Source organism: Zeus faber, assembly GCF_960531495.2.
Source record: "Zeus faber genome assembly, chromosome: 5".
NCBI classification, from domain to species: Eukaryota; Metazoa; Chordata; class Actinopteri; order Zeiformes; family Zeidae; genus Zeus; species Zeus faber.
Window position 1 is genome coordinate 31,476,725 of NC_137192.1, and position 19,293 is coordinate 31,496,017.

At 39.1% G+C, this 19,293-nt stretch overlaps 2 protein-coding genes across 3 annotated transcripts in view; one reads left to right on the forward strand and one right to left on the reverse strand.

Moving 5' to 3' along the window:
- Positions 1-1,029: 1,029 nt before the first annotated feature.
- On the reverse strand, positions 1,030-17,596 carry LOC307230013 (natural resistance-associated macrophage protein 2-like). Its single transcript, XM_080000181.1, has 17 exons — positions 17,484-17,596; positions 13,489-13,573; positions 11,402-11,541; positions 10,638-10,757; positions 10,408-10,527; positions 9,360-9,466; positions 9,182-9,252; positions 9,009-9,076; positions 8,773-8,928; positions 8,489-8,647; positions 8,289-8,375; positions 8,072-8,191; positions 7,667-7,816; positions 7,225-7,298; positions 6,783-6,936; positions 6,416-6,469; positions 1,030-3,366 (listed from the first exon to the last, which is right to left on the reverse strand). The coding sequence occupies exons 2-17, from the start codon at positions 13,520-13,522 to the stop codon at positions 3,292-3,294; spliced, it is 1,689 nt and encodes a 562-aa protein (XP_079856307.1). The 5' UTR covers positions 13,523-13,573; positions 17,484-17,596; the 3' UTR covers positions 1,030-3,291.
- Positions 17,597-18,946: 1,350 nt separating this feature from the next.
- The window catches only part of ankrd52b (ankyrin repeat domain 52b), a 15,271-nt gene continuing 14,924 nt past the window's right edge, over positions 18,947-19,293 (forward strand). For both annotated transcript variants that reach the window (XR_013844158.1, XM_080000480.1), the window contains exon 1: positions 18,947-19,080. Coding sequence is in view for 1 of the 2 variants with exons in the window: in XM_080000480.1 (XP_079856606.1) it covers positions 19,054-19,080 (27 nt within the window). In the remaining variant the exon portion in view is untranslated. The remainder of the gene's footprint in view (positions 19,081-19,293) is intronic.

The following is a 19,293-nucleotide window of genomic DNA, read 5'->3' on the forward strand; positions in this document are numbered from 1 at the left end:
CCAACGTGGCGTCGTTCGAGTTTCATCCAGATCAGCAGTTCAGTATTGTGGAAAAAGTTTCTTATCAACAATCGCAACCTCACCAAGATGGCGCCACGCCCCGTGTGCATGCACAAGTTGACAGAGTACACAGATCACATGACAGATATACACACAATTGGACTTTGACTAAAGGAATATATGATACAAACTCCAAACCATATGACGTTACAAAGTGACAGGTAATATTTTATCACTATTAATTGTTAGAAAAAAAAAATTTGTTTAGGTAATACCAGAACAAAATTGGATTAAAACAAAGCGCAGGCAGCTTTCTGTTGATTTGCAAAGTGCCATGAAATAATTATGTTCCCCAAAATGGATTAATAATTGTGATAATATTGACTGCAATAATCCTGATTATCATTTTAGTCATTAACATGCAGCCCTACTTCATATTGATAACTGGCATTAGTTACTAGCGTAGGAAACCCCCCCACAGCCACAAACACCGCCCGATCACAGAATTACACTGTAATTGGGCTTGTTTATACAGGCCAGAAAGAATGAACTTCTGCAGTCACAAAACCTAACAGACAGCCAAAGCACACTTGTCCATTGAACTTTGATGAAGGACCGACTACCTTGGACCCTGTGTATTTCTGCCTGCAGCTATATTTATATTATTGGTATATTATTATTATTATTATTATTATTAACAATAATACCAATAATAAACTATTTCTAACTCATCTGAGTTGCTTTGTATCATTAAAAAAAAAAAAAAAAATCAAAGATCAAACACGTCAGGACAGGGCTGCTCTACTGAGCGAGTGTGGGGATGGGGGTTTAAACCTGTTGCTCATTAGACCAACCAACAGCAACAGGTCTGACGCCACCCTGACCCAATCACATAGATCCAGGTCAGGTGCGGCTGCTCAACCAGACCATCCCCACACCACAATGATGGATATTGAAATGCATTTTTCTATGATTTTGATGATGAAATAATTTAAACCGTTTGTAAAATATGTCTTTATTCAGCATGTCTTTTCGTTGCAGATGTTAAAACTGTATAATTAGCATCACCTGCATAATTCACATTACAATACTTGCTTTTTCTACAAAAATGGAAAAACAACACATATTTACTGTATTTGTATCAGTCAATTTGTAAAAAACACAAAAATATATACAGATAAAAAAAAGTAAATATTTGCTGGAACAATTTAAAAGGTGTACTTGGCATCTTCTAAAGTTAAAATTGACTCTACCAAAACATCAAATAAAGATCCACTGATGGAAGCTTATTAGCGCACAGAACCATTTATTTAACATTACTTGCAAGAAATACTTTTACATTTTAAAAGAAAACAACCCACAATAATTTATATCGATCTGAGGATTGGCAAATGAAATTGTAAAAATAAAATAAAAATAAAAAATCATCAAAGCTTATAAAATGTTGAATTGTTTGGATTGTTCCAATGCTGATGCCCTTCCAAGGTGACATGGTCCATCTGATTGACTCCTTTTTCTGACCAGTGAAGAGCTGCACCGATAGTTTGAAGTAAGTACATTATAATGATTGATCTAAAAACATATTATCCATCACATTTGACACATCTAGGGTTTGGGTATGGACACAGCCGCAAAGCTGAGTGATAATGAATGGAGATGCCTTTACGATTAAGCTGCCAAAACGACGTACGTTATCCCCATTATTTTCAACATTTTAATGTTGTCTGCCGTGACAAAGAACACCTTCTTTGGAATGTTCAATGAATTATTTGGAATCTTTGTTACATTCCATTTCAATAATCCAAAACTTTAGAATGGTTACACCAAGTATTGAAATGTTTCTGGTACGTCCACTGAAACTCCAGTTTTATTTTCCAAACAGAATTTGGTACCTATTGATATAGTTTTATTTATTATTATTATTTAAATTTTTTATGTTTTGGCTGATGTAAAAGTGCTTTTAGGTCAGTAGTTGTGGCTTCCCAAATTGGCATTGGATTAGATAAGGTTTTAAAATAGGTCCAAATCTATACATTTCAGGTGTATTCAAAAGAAGCATAAACAAAAAGTCCCTAACATTTCATACGGTGAGTTAACCAACAGAATAGTCAAACTTATTTTCTAAATTACAGTTTTTGTTGGAAACATTTTCATTAACATGTTCAGAAACTCCAATCTTATAGATACTGGGAAATGTAGACCAATATGTATCAAAGAATATACACACACACACACACACACACACACACACACACACACACACACACACACACACACACACACACACACACACACACACACACACACACACACACACACACACACACACACACACACACACACACTCTCTTTTTTGGTCGTGTGTTAACGAGTGGAAAAAGATCAATTACTGGCGAGTAGTTTAATATATTCGTTGACTTGCTCTTATATTGTCCATTTTAAAATCACTTTTAAATGCGATAAGTTAGTTGGACTATCCACTCATTTGCATATTTGAAATAAAATACATGAGAAAAACTGTTGTCAATAAATAACTTCACAGAAAATGATGAACAGAGCTGTGATAAGTGACACAATATCTCCACTGGATATATTATTTATACGAATATATTATATCTCCCTTTAGAAAAATATTTGAAATCACTTGAAATACATATGTAAATCTGTAAATATGTCAATCTTTTTTGTCCATGGTTTAAGGAATACAAATGTATGAAATTCATATTATAGCTCTGACAATTAGTTGGTTGGAATTATTCTAAGATAGAGTCACACTCTAAATTGTTCCATGAGAAGTTTCAATTTTTCCCATAAATAGTTCTGGTTATTCTGGTGAGTCTTTTTTTTTTTTTTTTTTTTGTATATTTGTGACTTTTTAAATCAGCTGCTGATGTGCTACATACTAGTGCCCACAAAATATGTTATGTTCTTATCCATGACGATAAACGATGGAATAAACTAACCTGAGGATGAATATTACTGGCGTAAGCTTTTCGTTGAAATTAACACACATTAAGGCACGTTTTTTTATGGTTGTGAACCTCTGTCATGGAAGAGCAGGATCGACTCGGTCTCCATTTACAAAGCTTATCAAACATATACAAATCGGGTTGGGCTGCATTATTTAACCTAAGCATATAACAGTAGGGCATTGGCTGCATAAAGGCACAGGAGAAAAACACACACGGTCAAGATCCATGGTCCTGCCATTGGGGGAGGATATACTGAAAATCTCTGTGTGTTTTGGCGCTGGAACCAAAGCGTAACTTCTCACTGCGATCGGTCTTCCTGTCACTCCGCCGTGGCGTCAGCATCCATGTCGTTCAATAAATAAATGTCAGTGTGGCCTGACAAACCCAGGCGGCCCTAAAAGAAAAGAGAGCAAGGGAAATTAATGCCGTAAATAACAAGTCCGAGTCTAAACACCAGATGTCCCCAACCAGTCAATTAAGAACCCCAGTGAGAGACACCCTGAAAATCAAGCGCCACTAGTTGAATATAAGTTCCACGACATAAGAAAATAAAAGCATTTGTCGTATTGATTCAGTGTGATCTCCGTGAACATTTGGTTTATACAAGGTCAACCCAATGTTTGTGAACCTTTCGGAGATCAATCACAAAAATGAAAAGTAAAAGTGGGGATTTTAAAAATGTGCAATGGTTTGGATGCTATATTTGTATTTCACAGTGAAGTTCGGGGAAAGGAGAAAAAGCTGGAACGAGTGAAACCAAAGGCAACCAATGTCGCCAATGAGCACTAGTAATTATACATGGAGGAAAGTTAAAATGTTGTTCTGGAATTTTAACCTTTATCGGCTAAAAATGTACAGATATTTGATTGGGTTATTACAAAGGGCAGGGAGCACGCTCACCTGGAGTGAAATTCTCCTCATCCAAAAAGAGCTTTCCTCATTTCCCTTCTCAGCCCACAGTCCAGGGAGAAAGCATGCTTCTTGCACACAATATCATCTTGTCGGACTGCGTTTCACAAGACGCTTAAATCTTGAACGGGTAAGACAAGTCAATTTAGCGCTTCGGAGTAATCCTGTGCTCTAAACTCAGTCAATAACAATGAGATCACAAAGTATTGTCCTTGATTATTGAGAGGGGTATTTTACTTACTGCATGGACATCCTTCCCAGTGGAAAATGCCAGCTTGAAATGTAAGTCAATAAAATGGGCTTCAATCGTTAAAAGGTATTTTGCAATGTTGCTCATATAAAAAAGCATCTGGGGATTATAGTACTGGCACGCCGTTGTTTTTAATGTATGCTTTTTTAGTGTAAATATAATTCATACCTAACCGGAAAAAGGTACAACCGTAATTGTGGGACAAGTATACCAAGACACAACACACCATGTCCATATATCCATGACTTTATTTTGGCTACATGGTGTACTTATTTCAGTAGCAAGGGACAGACATCTTATTCAGTTTGTTATAAAAGAGAAAAAAAAAACTGCAATAATTAACTTAATACCTACAGGCTACAACATTGAGCATACTATGTTGCTCTGTAACAACTCAAATTGCACAATTGTCATTATTGTTTCACATAAAGGCACTTTTACTACTGTAGTTTTTGTTAGACTCTGGTAATGACTGCCAATCAATGTTAGCACCGCCGAATTTGTTGGCGTAAACACCGTTAAATCCATTAGCTTGCTGCAAAATAATCACCAATATTCTATCGAAAATAACCAATAAACATGTCATATTTATCGGAAAAAAATCCTGAGAGGCTGCTGATTACTACAAACAGGGTCACAACAGGGACCCCGGGCGAGGGAAAAGCAATTACAGTAAAGTACAGCTATTTTTAGTTGGATGACGGATTCATTTGTCAATACCCAAATGTCAAGGGTAAGCCTAAGCATTTCACAGCTTCAGTTTTACTTCACAGTGTAGATGTTACAATATTTTTGCGCTGATACATGTAAATTGACTGGAATGCTTCCCCAAGCAAGATTGTTATATTACTTTTTTGTAATGCCCTCCCTTCATATACTTAAAATTGGAGCTTGCTGATGGTGAGAACCACATATATGAGTTTAAGTATGGGTGCATGCTTGTGAGGTCAGCAGTGTATTGATACCTGTAACTGGGATTTTAACTCACGGGCTAAAATTTATTTTTTTTAAATCTATCAGCAAATAGTAAAATTGTCTCTGTATAGACAACAGTAAAAGAGGTGCCACCTGAAGGAAAAAAAAACACACACAAAAAAAAAAAAAAAAAAAGAGAAATAATTTTCTGGAAGACAAATAGGAATCATTCTTTCACGCTTTTATCTCCCAATTACTTGGAATTAAATGCTGTAATAAGCATTTAGCGACCCTGTTCCCAGACAAAGAAAATCTCAATATCGGAAGTACAACGTTAAGGGGGTCAGGAGACTCTACTTCCATCAAAGGTCAAGGGACAGTTATTTTCAGAATTGGGATTCAGATTCAGAAGTCTCGACGTCTAAAGATGGTCAGTGAGAATAATGACAACACCCAAATATTGCTCTGACAGTCACAGAACTAACAGGTTTTTGAAATACATATAATAACAAGTTTAAAAGCAGAAAACTGACATAATTCTCACTTTAATCAACTGTATGAATCTAGATTCCCGTACGTTTTTTTCCCCCCATACTTAATATATGGAATTGAACATACATTATTACAGCACAAAATCACCTTTTTAAACAAACATACTGACAAACAAAATCAAATAAGAGTACATTTTTAAGTATGATTAAACAAAATGTTAACAACAAATGTTTGGATTTTATGCTCCTAGAAGTGTAAACTGATGGATATTTAATAAGTTTCTTCAACATCTTTTTTCTTACCTGGTAATACTGAATACTAGTGCCTTGCCTTACGGGCCTCAATGCAGTCCAATGGGGCAAACAGGTTTTTGGAAAACTATTTAAAATATCCTTTCAGTAAACAGGAAGCACTAGTGGCTGGCAACGGGAATACTGTTCCAAAAAGTAATGGCTGCAGCTTATGAAATGGCTTAGTGAGATGCTCAGATGTTCTCTCCAATCCTCTGTGCCGAGTGCTGCGTGGACGTTTACAGATCTCGTTGAACCGTGTGTACTGCGACCACTTCTTAAATTAGTTCCACGCAAAATGTAGCGCAGTTAAAACACAATCTTAGGAATCCGAAGACACGTAAGATTTAGACGATTTCTGGTTTTCAGAACATGAAATCACTTGCTCCATTGGGCACACCATATAACCAACTCCGTAGTTACCAGGCAACCTCAAAGGTCAAATGCTTTATATGTCCACAGAATCCCTTAAGAAGTTTAATTTATCCGCCCGGAAAAAGAAGAAACGCTGTCGGGTATCGTGCTTCTCAGATCTAAGAGTCATACTCAGACTGTTCCTCTATGAACACAGCAGGTCTGTTGCTTACCCTGCCACCAAAGTCCAGACAGGAAACACCCAAGGCAATTAAACACTGCCACGTCTAGAGACAAGGAGGAGAGGGAAAATAGCCAAAATGCAAACAGTTCAGTGGAGGTCATTTTGGAGAACCACTCATACGTATTGAAGTGAAAAATCCAAAGATTATTCAAAATGTCAAATTAAAAAGTGTACGGTTTCTACATGCCTGGAAGAGGGGACTTTACAGGTCGAATGAGGAATGTTACAGATGACACTAAATCATTAATCAATCAATCTTTCATCATCATCACTTCCTGTGCGGCCTCGATTATTTGTTAACACAAAAATAAATATGAATCAAAGTAGAAATGGATTTCCGGGAAAATTTAACTCACCAGGTAGCCAACAAAGCAGAGGTAGGCTATGGAAAGGAGGGCAACCACGACGTAGAGCAGCACGCTGTTCAGGCTGGTCACGTAGACCACCACGAAGTACATGTTGATGGCACAAACCATCAGGATGACCACGCCCCCGGAGATCTTCCACACCCTGAAGATATGGGCATGGTTGGTCCCAGTTCTTGCAATTTTAACAGATTGAAACGTAATCCTCCGGAGGACGCAGATTTGATCTATCATTATGTATCTTACATTAATGCTAGCATTTAACTTACTCTAATAAAATGCGTGAAAAAATAGCAGTGAATTGAAATTTAATATAGCATTGGGTTAGTGCTTATGAACACCAGAAAACATTTTTTAACCAGAATTGCCCAAAAAGAGAAAAATGCATAAATACAAATAGCAATTAAATGAAGAAAAAATAAATTTTACTTACAATCCATTTGCAAAGTCATTCATTACAGATTTTAGACTGGTGAAGGTCAAAATGGGTATCAGGGCAAATGGCAACTGTGGAATGAGAAGAAAACAATTAAATACTTTTGGAAATCTGAAATATTCACTCTCCCCTCATTTCATTTTTCTCCCCTCAAAAAAAACAACATACAAACCAATGTGCAAGGAAACATGTTAGTCTGCTTGATTGAACTGTGGTCAAGGTTGAACATATGGATGAAAAGGTGTTGTTTTTAAGATCTCTATTTTATTTCATTTATTGATTTATTTATGCTGTACCATCAGCATGCTTGGCATACAACACAGAGTTTAAGATCTCTTTTAAGGTACGGTAAGGGAGCAACATGGGTGTTGCAGAACGGGGGAGCAAACTACGATTGTGAACTACAGTAGTGGGTTTGTTGCCACGACTACGCCCATACCTGCATACTCTGTAGCACATTCAGGAAGTCGTTCATGCCCGTCAGATGTTCAATGTCCTGAAAGATGGCTACAAGCAACGTAGGTGTGATGGCGATGGAGCGAGTCAGCAGCACCCGGGCAAAACGTGACCAGCGCAGGTTCAGGAAACCCTTAAAAAGATAAAATGTAAAAACAACAACAACAACAACCACATATAGCAACACACTACATACAGTACACATGTATACATTTTGAATACAGATTTTATGGACCAACACAGATGGAGTATACTGTAGCATCAAGTGTAGTGCTGACTATTCAAATTGGCAGGAACAGAAACACAAGAGTTACAACACATAACACAAGTGTAAATATATTAATTACATGACGTACGTCAAGAACAAAATATGTATTTGTACACCTACCTCCATAACAAACTGTCCAGAGTAGGTTCCCGTCATGGTGGAGCTCTGTCCGGCAGCGAGGATTCCTATTGCCCAGATATAGAGCGCCGCGGAGCCGAAGACGCAGCCCAGGACCACCCCCTGGACACCAGAAGGTCGAGTAAGACACGACAAAAAACCCTCTTTTTCTGACCGACACTGCAGTCTGATTATTATGGGTGTGTCTAGATGTACTCACTCCTTTGTAAAGGTCCACTTCTAGTGTGTCATTGTTGAGGGGAAAGAGATCCGTATAAGGGCTGTGTGACGCATTGCAGACTGCGTTCTGAAAAAGCAGGGAAGGTTTTATGTGCTGTGACCAATACCCGATGCATGGTTCTGTTAAACGTTTCGATAGAAGCACGGACGAAATATATCACTTTCGAAAAACCTACTAACCAATTCCATGTTGGTCTTATTAGAGAAGGCCTCAGCAAACACTGCTACAACAAAGACGTTGATGAGAAACGAGAGGAAGAGAGCGACAGTCGACTCGATGAAGTTATACTTGTTGGCCTCCTTTACTTCATACTTATTGCCGCGATCGATTTGCCGAGACTGAAACGTAAGAGGAGAAAAAATGACGGGAGTTAATACTCATCAACATGTTGATAAAATGCTCCAGTAAAACACATCTAATGACTCTAAACACAACACATTAGCCATCAGGACGGGTTCCTCACCTTGACCAGCGCAGAGTGTAAGTAGATATTGTGCGGCATAATGACCGCGCCAACTATTCCCACCGCCTGCTCCAGCTGCGGGGCGCCGCAGCCGTCACAGTAAGGTAAAAACATCCCCTTCAGCAGCTCTCCTTGATCTGGCTTTACCACCACATACTATAGGAAGACAAGGATGAACGGCATCATTGGAAGAAACACAGTCAAGCACTATCTGGTGGAATGGAAGGAACGCTTACCTCATAGCCAAAGCTAACAGCCATAATGGTAATGAGCAAGCCGAAGAACGCTTCGAGTTTCCTTAAGCCTAGGAAGAGAGAGATGCATGACAATAAAAAACGAAGACATTTTGATTTTCCAAGCAGTTTACGCACTCAAGCCAGCCATGGATATTTGTATGAGAAGCACGTACCATACTTATCTAGGAACAGGAAGACAAATGTGTCAACGATGGTGATGAGGACACCTCCCCACAAGGGAATCCTGAGGACCAAATAAGATTTTATTGCTTTTTACACACACACACACACACACACACACACACACACACACACACACACACACACACACACACACACACACACACCTACCTTCCCACAGAGAGAAGGTGAAGAGCGATCGCACAGCCTATGACCTCCTGCATGTCTGAGCCAATAATTGCCAGCTCCACCATAAGCCAAAGCAAGATACGTGGTACCTAAAACACAATAAAGTTGATACAACAATAAAAATAATTACAAACAGCTTACATGGCATCCATAACAAATACATTACATTACATTTACATTTAGTCATTTAGCAGACGCTTTTATCCAAAGCGACTTACAAGGGAGAATAACATTCAAGCTACAGATATGAATTATAGCACACTAATTCTGGACATAAAAAATAATCAAGGAACATCTTCTTCTCACTAAAGCCTCGGCTTTAGAATGCTCATGGGTGTGTATATCCATATCCATAAAACATCTACTAAGACTGCTAACTCAGGACCTGCTTTCCACTGAAATATAAATGTAGCTAAATAAATAAATGTTTTGTCAGTCAGTGTGCATTACAGTAACAGTATAAAACAGATTTAGTTCAATTATAAATAAGGGAAATCATACATATATTTTCATATGTGTGAATCGAACACGGCTCTTCATGCGCGCGAACGCCGTTCCTCCAAAGAAAACACTTAAAAACAGTGTGGGGACGGGGCACAGAGGAACAGAGCAAGACTCATAGACTCGTTAAGGTTAGGTCATGGAGACAGGGGGGTGATCGGTGTCTCAGAGTCACTGAGAAAGAGTCCCCTTTACGCACGGTTTAGTTCCATACGCACCTGTTTCGTCCAATAAGCAGACGTAAAATGAAATAACCTACATTGCGGGCACCCCATCGCTAGTTCGCATCGCCCCCCTCGCTAGCGCGCACTGAATCCGATTCAAATGACAAAATTCTGAGGCGGGTGTATAAAAGCATATCAAATATTGTGATCTTCAGAAGGACCTTTAAGAAGAATGATTTCTAATGGGTGGCTTGAACTGGGGTCATCCAGAACCAGCCGGTTGTAGTAAGGTTTAAAGATGGTGTGACAATATTATGAGAAAGTGAAATAAAACAAAGTGGATATTGAGTGTAGGTAATGCTCACAGTGGGATACTGGCGGTTGCAGACTTCAGCCAGATGCATTCCTGTAACAACTCCCAGACGGGCGGCCAGCCTCTGCAGAAGCAGCCCAATGATAGTAGCCCCGAGAAGCACCCAAAGGAGCTAAGAGAGGAAAACCCATATCACCACAATAAGTATGAGGTTGGACCAAGTCAAAATGCAGGGTCATTCTTTTTATGTAACCTGGTCAATTAGTTTGTTTCATGCATCACCTTAAAGCCTGCTTTAGCTCCGGACTGCAGGTCAGACTCTATGTTCCCTGGATCCAAGTAGGCAATGCTCATCAAAAAGCCTGGTCCAGTGAAAGCCCATAGCTTACGGAAACTGAAGATCTAAAAACAAAAAAAATGACAACCAGAAATAATGTAATAATAATTCAGTTAATATCAAATGCAAAGAAATTTTCCCATGAAATGCAATGCCTTATTAGATACTAAATTGAAGCACAAAGGAGGTTTATATTATCGTCCGCCATTTCCTGTCCAGCTTGAAACATTTCCTCTCGTTCAATGACTCGTCAACACGTGATTGAATGACGGATCAGCGTTCCTCTCAACATTGTCCACATCAGGCAAAGAGGCCCTCTGACAAAGTTGTTGGACTGTTAGGGGCTCCCATTCAAAATGTAATTAACTTGGCTTGAATGTTGAACAGGTCGGCATAGAGATGAAACCTGACTTTATACTTTGTTACCGCCAGCAAGAAGGGAAAAATGTGGTAATGGGTTTATTTTTATTGAAGTACTTTAAGGGTATTGTACACGTCATCACTGACAGGTTTTGCTTAAGCCTAGGTCTGCATGACGATCTAAAGTGAGAGCCCGACCCAACTGATCACTGTTGGGTATCACGGCTGGTTGTACAGAAGGTACTGTCTCGCAAATGTTTGGCCTGATCCCAAATGGGTTTGTTCAGTTCATTTAAACCATTCACATGATTAACAAATTCAAATTGAACACTATACTGTTCATCTATACCTGGTTGGCGTCTTCTGGAACGGCCACCTTCTCTTCAAAGTATGTGGAGAATGGCTCATCCTGACCCACGGGCGAGTCAGACGGAGCGATGGAGCTGTACTGGGCAGCCTGGGTGATGCCATTGTCTCCGGGGGAGTCCTCTGTGATAATGAGCACAAAACAAGCAAACAAGAGAGTACATGTATTTTTATTAAGTTCTTAGCAAGTTTTTGTGGAAAAACTTTAATATTGCCAAAGATAATAAACAAAACTGAACTGGAATTTAGCTTAAAATACATGGACTCAACTTCATTAGAGTTATTGTTTATTTATTATATATTATTAGAGTTAGTGGCCAAGTTGTACAGACCATTTCCTTTTCCGTTTAGTGTGTTAATTTGATGTGTGAGTCCTGAATAGGAACCAAACGTTTCGTGGCGTTAGCAGTAAATAGCATCTGCCCAAGGACTGGCCAGCATCTTATCATATCAAAACTTACTGTGGTAGACTTAAAATGTAAATAAATGTAGATTCAACAATCTAGGTCTCCTAGATAACCTTACTAGCAGACCTGGATTGTGTCTTATGGACATAGGTGGTTAATGTTAAACAATACTGAACTACTATTTTTAGTAAGCTATGAAAGCAAATAATTGTTTCATATAAATGACACGGTATTACTCACTTAGTTTGGAGTGTTCATGCTTTTCTCTCATCTTTAATTTCTTCTTGAGTCACTACCGGCTACTGAGTGTGTGCACTGTATCCTGGCTTTTTAGCTTTGTTTGAATACTTGTGATAATGACTTTCTTACTTCCTTAATCTAAAAATGATGTTGGATAAGCGCAAGAATGTTCTTCTTCCTCATAGTTTCATTTTTTAGTCACCTCAATCCCTACATCCCCAACCATTTTATCCCATGCACAAAAATAGAGTAGAGTTCAGATAAAACTGTTTATCTTGCTCACATTAATATGACGAAAGGAAATAACTTCTTCGCTCTCTCTCTTCTCTCCGACAGTCACACACACCGCTGCAGAGCCCACATAGCCCCGCCTTCTCTCACCCGCCTGTCGCCACTGTCTCATTAATTTGTTATTTGGCGTTAGCTCATTAAAGATGACAAGTGCAGAGCCTCACCGACCGGTTTTGACAGAAAACAGCAGGAGTGCTGTTTGGAAATACTTTGCATTTGAGGGAAAACGTAAACCTAACTCAGAGAATTGGAGAGGAGGTTTTTTTTTCCTTCTCCAGACAGCGCTGCGCCTTAAGTGTGTTCCCGTGGCAGTTTTCCCTTGTTTTTATTTCAAATCCATTTCTTTGAATGTGTTTTCTAACTTATATGAAACAAACATTTTAAACAGATCATGGTTCTTTTCATTTCGGTTCAATAAGGGAACGGAGCGTACAGCGAAAGGCAGATCAAGATGCGTTCCGATCGCATATTTATTTTATCGTTTATAATAATTTATTTTTTATTCACACTTTTTTTTTTTTTTTACGAAGTTTCGTTTTTTGATTACCTGTGGATATTCATTTAGTTGATAAATGTTCTTATTTAAAATAAGTGCACTGCAGAGAAGATGCAGACAACAACATTAATGTTAAATAAATGTTCATTTAACTTCAGCAGCTTTGGGTCTCATTTGTTATTATTATTACTACTAAGTTGTTGTATTTTATCAGATGCAAAGAAATTAAATAAATAAAAACATGATATTGGCCTTATATATATTAGTATTTTAATGCACTGTCTATGCTGTTGCCTTACCATTCCAGCTATCATGTTCAATAATCACAAAGGGGCTTTGATATTTCTGTTGAGTGTAACCTGACATAGAATTAAAAACAACCCACATCTTCAATGTATGACTTTTACTCCTAATCCCACAGTGGGGATGACTACAGAACGCAGGAGCAACAATTTTACAGAATTACGTAATCAAAAACTCCTATTCAAATATTGTGCACTACAAAAAAGCAATAAACAGTTTTAGGCGAATCATACTGCTGGATAAGTTGTTCTTCCAAACTGCACTGTTTGACACTAGAGTTCATGGGATTGTCTTTGCTGCTGGAATCAGGTTTCTGTTATCACAAGCACTCACCTTCCAGGAGGTCGCCTTCATGCTCGGTCTTCATCAGGACACGCTAGAGGATCCCTGGGAACTTAAGGGATGAATACCAGCCTCCCTGTTATGAGAAAAACCACCAATTATATCATAAAAGTAAAGTGTGATGTAAAGGAGAGAGAGAACAAAAATGTCTATTTCTTAATTTAAAAAAAAATTACACACGCACGCACGCACGCACGCACACACCTTGTTCAACCTTGTATATTGCCCGATGGCAGAAAGATCAAGTCAAAGTTCAAAGTTCAAGAGATTATTTGTCACATACTGGGGCCTCTAATTATATAATAGAATTAATTAACTGTGTTGTATTAAATATACATTTAAATCCTCCTAAAAGTCATTTTTAAGAGCATTACATTATTTATTTATATTAGGTGTGTGTGTGTTTATGTAAAAGGTTTTATCTTTATCCTCGCACCACGGCGGTGAGGTTGCTGGAGGTGAGCAGGTCACCGGCGTGGAAGGAGAAGAGGACGGTGGTCATGCTGGACAGGATGAGGTAGTAAAAGGGGATGTCCACCGCCATATGCCCTCATCATGTCATAAGACGACATGATTGATCCACTGAAATAAGTATGACTGAGCAAAATGTCTTGTTTTGTTACCCTTTACCTCTATAGTATGTCGTAAGATAATGGAATTTGGAGACCCGTGGTGGTGTGAGTTTCTATTCCACAAACCAATTTCCCTTCCACTCAAATTTTAGGAACTGGAAATTCCCGCTCCATTAATATTGGCACACCTTAATTTTAACTCACAAGCTAAACAACTACGTGCGACACTGTAGCTCTGATCAAGATTCAAGATTCAAGATTCAAGATTCAAGATTTGTATTCGTCACTTACATATACATACTTTCATACATATATCATGATCATAAACTGTACCTTTGAACACCAAGGATACTATCAAATAAAGCGCTGGAAGCATGTGACTGTGGAATCATATGACTAAAACACCACTTGAGGCCAGACAAAGTACCACGTGGGAGCAGAGTTTATTCTTAAAGGTCTGCTAGGTCCATATAGTTATTCACATCACAGTAGTTTGTTCAAAATTGTTTGAGTTATAAATGCAACACGAATTAGAACAAAATGTCTTTTTTTTTTTTTTTTTGAACCTGCGCTGTCAGCATGCTGGGCGTACAACACAGAGTATTTGTATGCCATTGCATTTAGCACAGAAAAAAAATAAAAATAAAAAGAAATAGAACAAAATGTCTCATGTGTATTTTTTCCTCCTGGCAGGTTGTGCATTCAGAAAATAATTGGCGTGTTGTTTACATTGATGCAAGTTGATTTTTTTGTTTAGCCACTATCAACACAGGTTTATTTTTGTACATTTGCCCTGTGTGAATAATATACATGTCATTTGTCTGGCAATACTTTTCCCAGCCGTGATTTCACAGTGCAAGCAGACCCTTGGCACCAAGCGTTGCACAATCTGTTGGCGTGCAGGCATCGCAGCAGGTAATCACAAGTAGCTCAAAACATTAATTATGAGTCTCTTTCATTTATGTTGTGCCAGTGCTACAGCACAGAAAATGTGTGGTTACTTCAAGTATTTCCTTTTCTGGTGCACTGGTATACATAAGTTAAACAGACACAAAATAAATGTTATGCCTGTGATTACTGAAAGGTGTTCACTGTGAAAAGCGTCCATTCCTTACATTCTTACCTACATTATCAACAATTAGCAACGCGTGATTGTGACACTGATAGACTATTTTACCACAATGTAGTCATTGCCCCATGCATTACTGATAGTTATGCCAATACTGCTATTCTGGCTATTTATAGGTGAATTATTTCAAATAAACTATTACACCTTATCTACAAACATCTTCAATTCCTTTGAAATGTTGTCTTCTAGCTGTCGTGTCGTATTATGTAAAAGTCTAGTAATGCATCCACCTCTTGAATCTCTCACCTCAATACTCCACTCTCTTCTAAAGTGTAACCACATCTGAATTACTTACTAATATTTTCACACCACACAAGTGCCGGCTATATCAAAGCATGTCTTTAGCTGCAATTTACGCCAATATCAATATATGACCAATATCAATCAGAGGAATTGTTAGTGTGGTGGCTTATTGATTTCAGTGAATTTAATTGAGTTGAATTTTGAAGTCTCTAAGATCTAAATAAATACACTAAAATAACTGTCATAGTTATAGTCAGTGATCTTGTGGTAAAATAAAAAGGGGTTAAGCCCCAACCTAGGCCAGCAGTTGAGATTAGTAAACTACTATTACTCAATGTAAAATGTATACGCTTGAGTCATGAGAAAGGTAGGTAAACTATATTTAGGTGGGTTTGCCTTCCACCTCACCCCTGATTATATTTAAACTCCAGATTTATGTCTCAAACTCTCATACTACTTAGACAACTAAGGCAACCTCCCCACTAATTCTTAGCCCATGGGACATGAAGGAGAAACAATCTGCAGAAAACAGCTTATCCAATCACTAGATCTGTGCCACCTCCCAAACTGACAAATGATCACACCCAACTTTGGTACACTCCCGACCAAAGTGGCTTCTGCATATTGAGTTTGAGTATGGCCAAAAGATTGAAATTATTTGCCACAAGTGATTCTTTGGTATTAACTTAGTTTTACACACAAGTAGAAAAATCCTCAACCTAAAAACTGCTGTAAAACAATCACACAAAAATTGATATCAATTAGCTCAAAGACAATGACACAACTTGTGATTACACACAGACAACTGTCTGGTCCATCAAATTTCATCTTCATTACAGTACTTATCTATTCATTCACACTGCCATATTTCACCAAAACAGCACAGAGCTATGTCCACCGCAACCGCTGCTTTCAACCATCCGTACACACAGCTGTGAACAGGTTGGGACAACAGAAACAATTTGTAGCTGTATGGATAGTAACAATAGAAAATTCTACCTAATTCACTGATGCTATGGACTTTTCCCAAACAAAGGTATAAAGAAAGCCAGACTAAATACATCAAAATTACTAGACCTTTCACAAAAATGTATTCAGCAAAGTCTGAGAAAAACACAGCATGTAGGTCTGTTTTAGTTTTGACGATAATGAATATGTTCAATATTCAACAGTGATGCAATTCGAGATTAGTATATTATATATTCTTAACATTGCCTTTGAACGTCATGTTTTAATACATGTTCTTTAATAGTTGTATTCGACGTTCTAAAAATATTTTTTTGTATAATTTTTTTTTTTTCTTTGCAAATACAGAATAACAGGCAAATATTTTCAAATTAATGTTTTCCCTTGAGTCGTGAAACGTAAAATACAAAACCACTGGAAGCTCGTTGTTTTCAATGCACTGGATGTCTAATGATGGAGTTGTGAAAGGCCTGACTTCAGTTTGCCATCTATGTTAATGTGTTGAGCTGTGGCGGCTCGGGGTGATCCTCAGCTTTAGTGACGATTAAAAGGTTAGTCGACTCGTTGAGGGTTAGTCAAATATTCTCCAAGTTTCCTATTTATTGCCCGATATTAAACTATCTTTAGCATATTAGACAGGAGACAACGAATCGGAGTAGTTATAAAATGCATTTACACAAAACAAATACGTTTACACTTGAGTCGGTGTTGCTGCTGTATTTAAGTGCGTTTACGTAAGTACATTCAATTCCGGAGACTTTTGAGTTTTACTCCACTACATTTAAAAACTAATATCTAGACTTTTTTTTCCTCTCCTGCATTAACACACAAAGCGTTATTTTGGGATAGTCAGGATTCATGGGACGGTAAAAAAAAAAAAAAAAAAAGGTAGATACAGGTATCTACCTTTTTTCAGGTATATACCTGCATCAGCACTTACTCGCAGTATAAGGTCCAGTAATACCACGAGTACTTTATGTAGTAGTGTTATAGGCTTTATCAGTGTATTATGCTAATAGCTCCCCGGCTGCATTAGATAACCTTGAATAAGAACATTATGACACCGGTCGGCTTACCCGTGTACACGGTGGACTCGACGCGGCAGAACAGAGTGTTATTCCCAGCGGCATCAATCTCTTGTAAACATGATAAAAGTTCAGCGGCTCGTCAGGGGCGCACGCAACCGAACAGTGACACTTCCGGGTGAAGGCCGTGGAGCGGCGCGCGTCACACCTCGGACCATTCCGATTGGTCGCTCGCGAACTCCGTAGGGCCAATGAGATGGCCGAACGTCCTTTCCGGGGCTCAAATGCTGCATTCCATTAAAATCTGAACTCGGAAAAAAGGTACACTGGAAAGATACAGTGGGACGGACGGACGGACGGACGGCCACTTAAATCCGAATTCCAAACGACATCGTCGGGGCAGATTGCTCGACTCGAGTTTACAGATTGACGTCGCGGCAACATGGCTGCGTATATCGTTAACCGTGAACAAAGTTCCCTTTGCATAGTGCATAGTGTGTAATCATAGTTGCGTACTTGAAAACACGTCTAACCTCGATCTAAGTGTTCATTTCGTGTTAACATTACGTGTTGTAGCTTGTATATAGTGCAGGCTTGCCAAATAAAAAAAGAAAAAAAAAACAGCAGACGTCAATGTTTTCACGAACACACATTTATCTCAGAACCACCGACTAGGAGTTACCGATTTCCGAGTCGCGACAGGAAGGCAGCATAACTTTGGTGCAAAAGTGGTGCGTGCATAGCGTGTCTGGAAATCTGAGCAGAGATGGAGACACCTCAACTGACGTCAAATGTTGGGGGGGGAAGAAAAAAACGTATTCAAACGCAAAAAGCTCAGTAAAAGGCGCATAGCTGATTCTGGAGGGGCGGCACGTGATTATGACCATTGACAGCCTTCGTGGTCATCTCTTTTCTCGCGAGATCTGGCCACCCGACCCCGTCCGTCGTGGCCAGTTGTGAAAGGTTTGACTCTCCCTTTCAGATTCGGTCCTTGGCGCCTCACTCGCTGCGAAGAGTCGTCCCGCCTCCCGACCCTCCCGTTCGTTTGGTCGGGTTGGTATAAAACACTGGGGAGCTCTGGTGCGCGGCGACCGGGGCCCAGAAGGGGCTCCAACCTCTACGACAACGTCGCCTCTTCGCACACTGTAAATGGAGTTTATCATTGTTTGTGTGTGCGAGTGTTTTCTCCTTTTTGTTTGTTTGTTTGTTGCATTTTCCTGTGTTCTGTACAAACTCGAGTCACTGGCAGCAGGAGTCGGATTCCTGGTGTTAACATAACGGCAAGAGGGTGCGAGTCGCCATTATAAAACAAAACAAAACAAAAAAAACACAAAGAGAAGAAGATGAATGATGCCGAATGATTTTTATTCTTATTTTTTTTATTTTTTTTTGCGCCTTGGACTTTAACTCAGCCCTGTGGGTCGAAGATTCATTCGCTCGCCGACTCTTTTGCCGGACCGAGCCGCCGAACAGCTTCGCTCGCCGCGAACGAGTCGTCCGCGAGTCTCGCATCACTAACTGCAACATAGTTAGCCAAGTAACCCTATTAAGCTAGTCAGCGCTTCTACGATGACATTTTGGTAGGTTGATATTACTCCCAGCGCTCGATTGAAGTTTGGAGATGGGGTTGCTAAACATCGTTGACCAGGTAAGGGTGTTTGGTGTGGTGGGACCGTTACCTGTATAAAGCCTCTTCTCCGCAGTTGGAGTGGAACTTGCTAACAGTAACGGGAACCTCCCACCATTGCTTACGTTGTCTCGGTGTCGTCTGGAAAAGCCGGTTTCAATCTTTTTCCATTTAGTCTCTGAATTTAATTCCCGAGTCTTAAGCTTGACCCGTGCGCCGTCGCCGTTTTGCGTG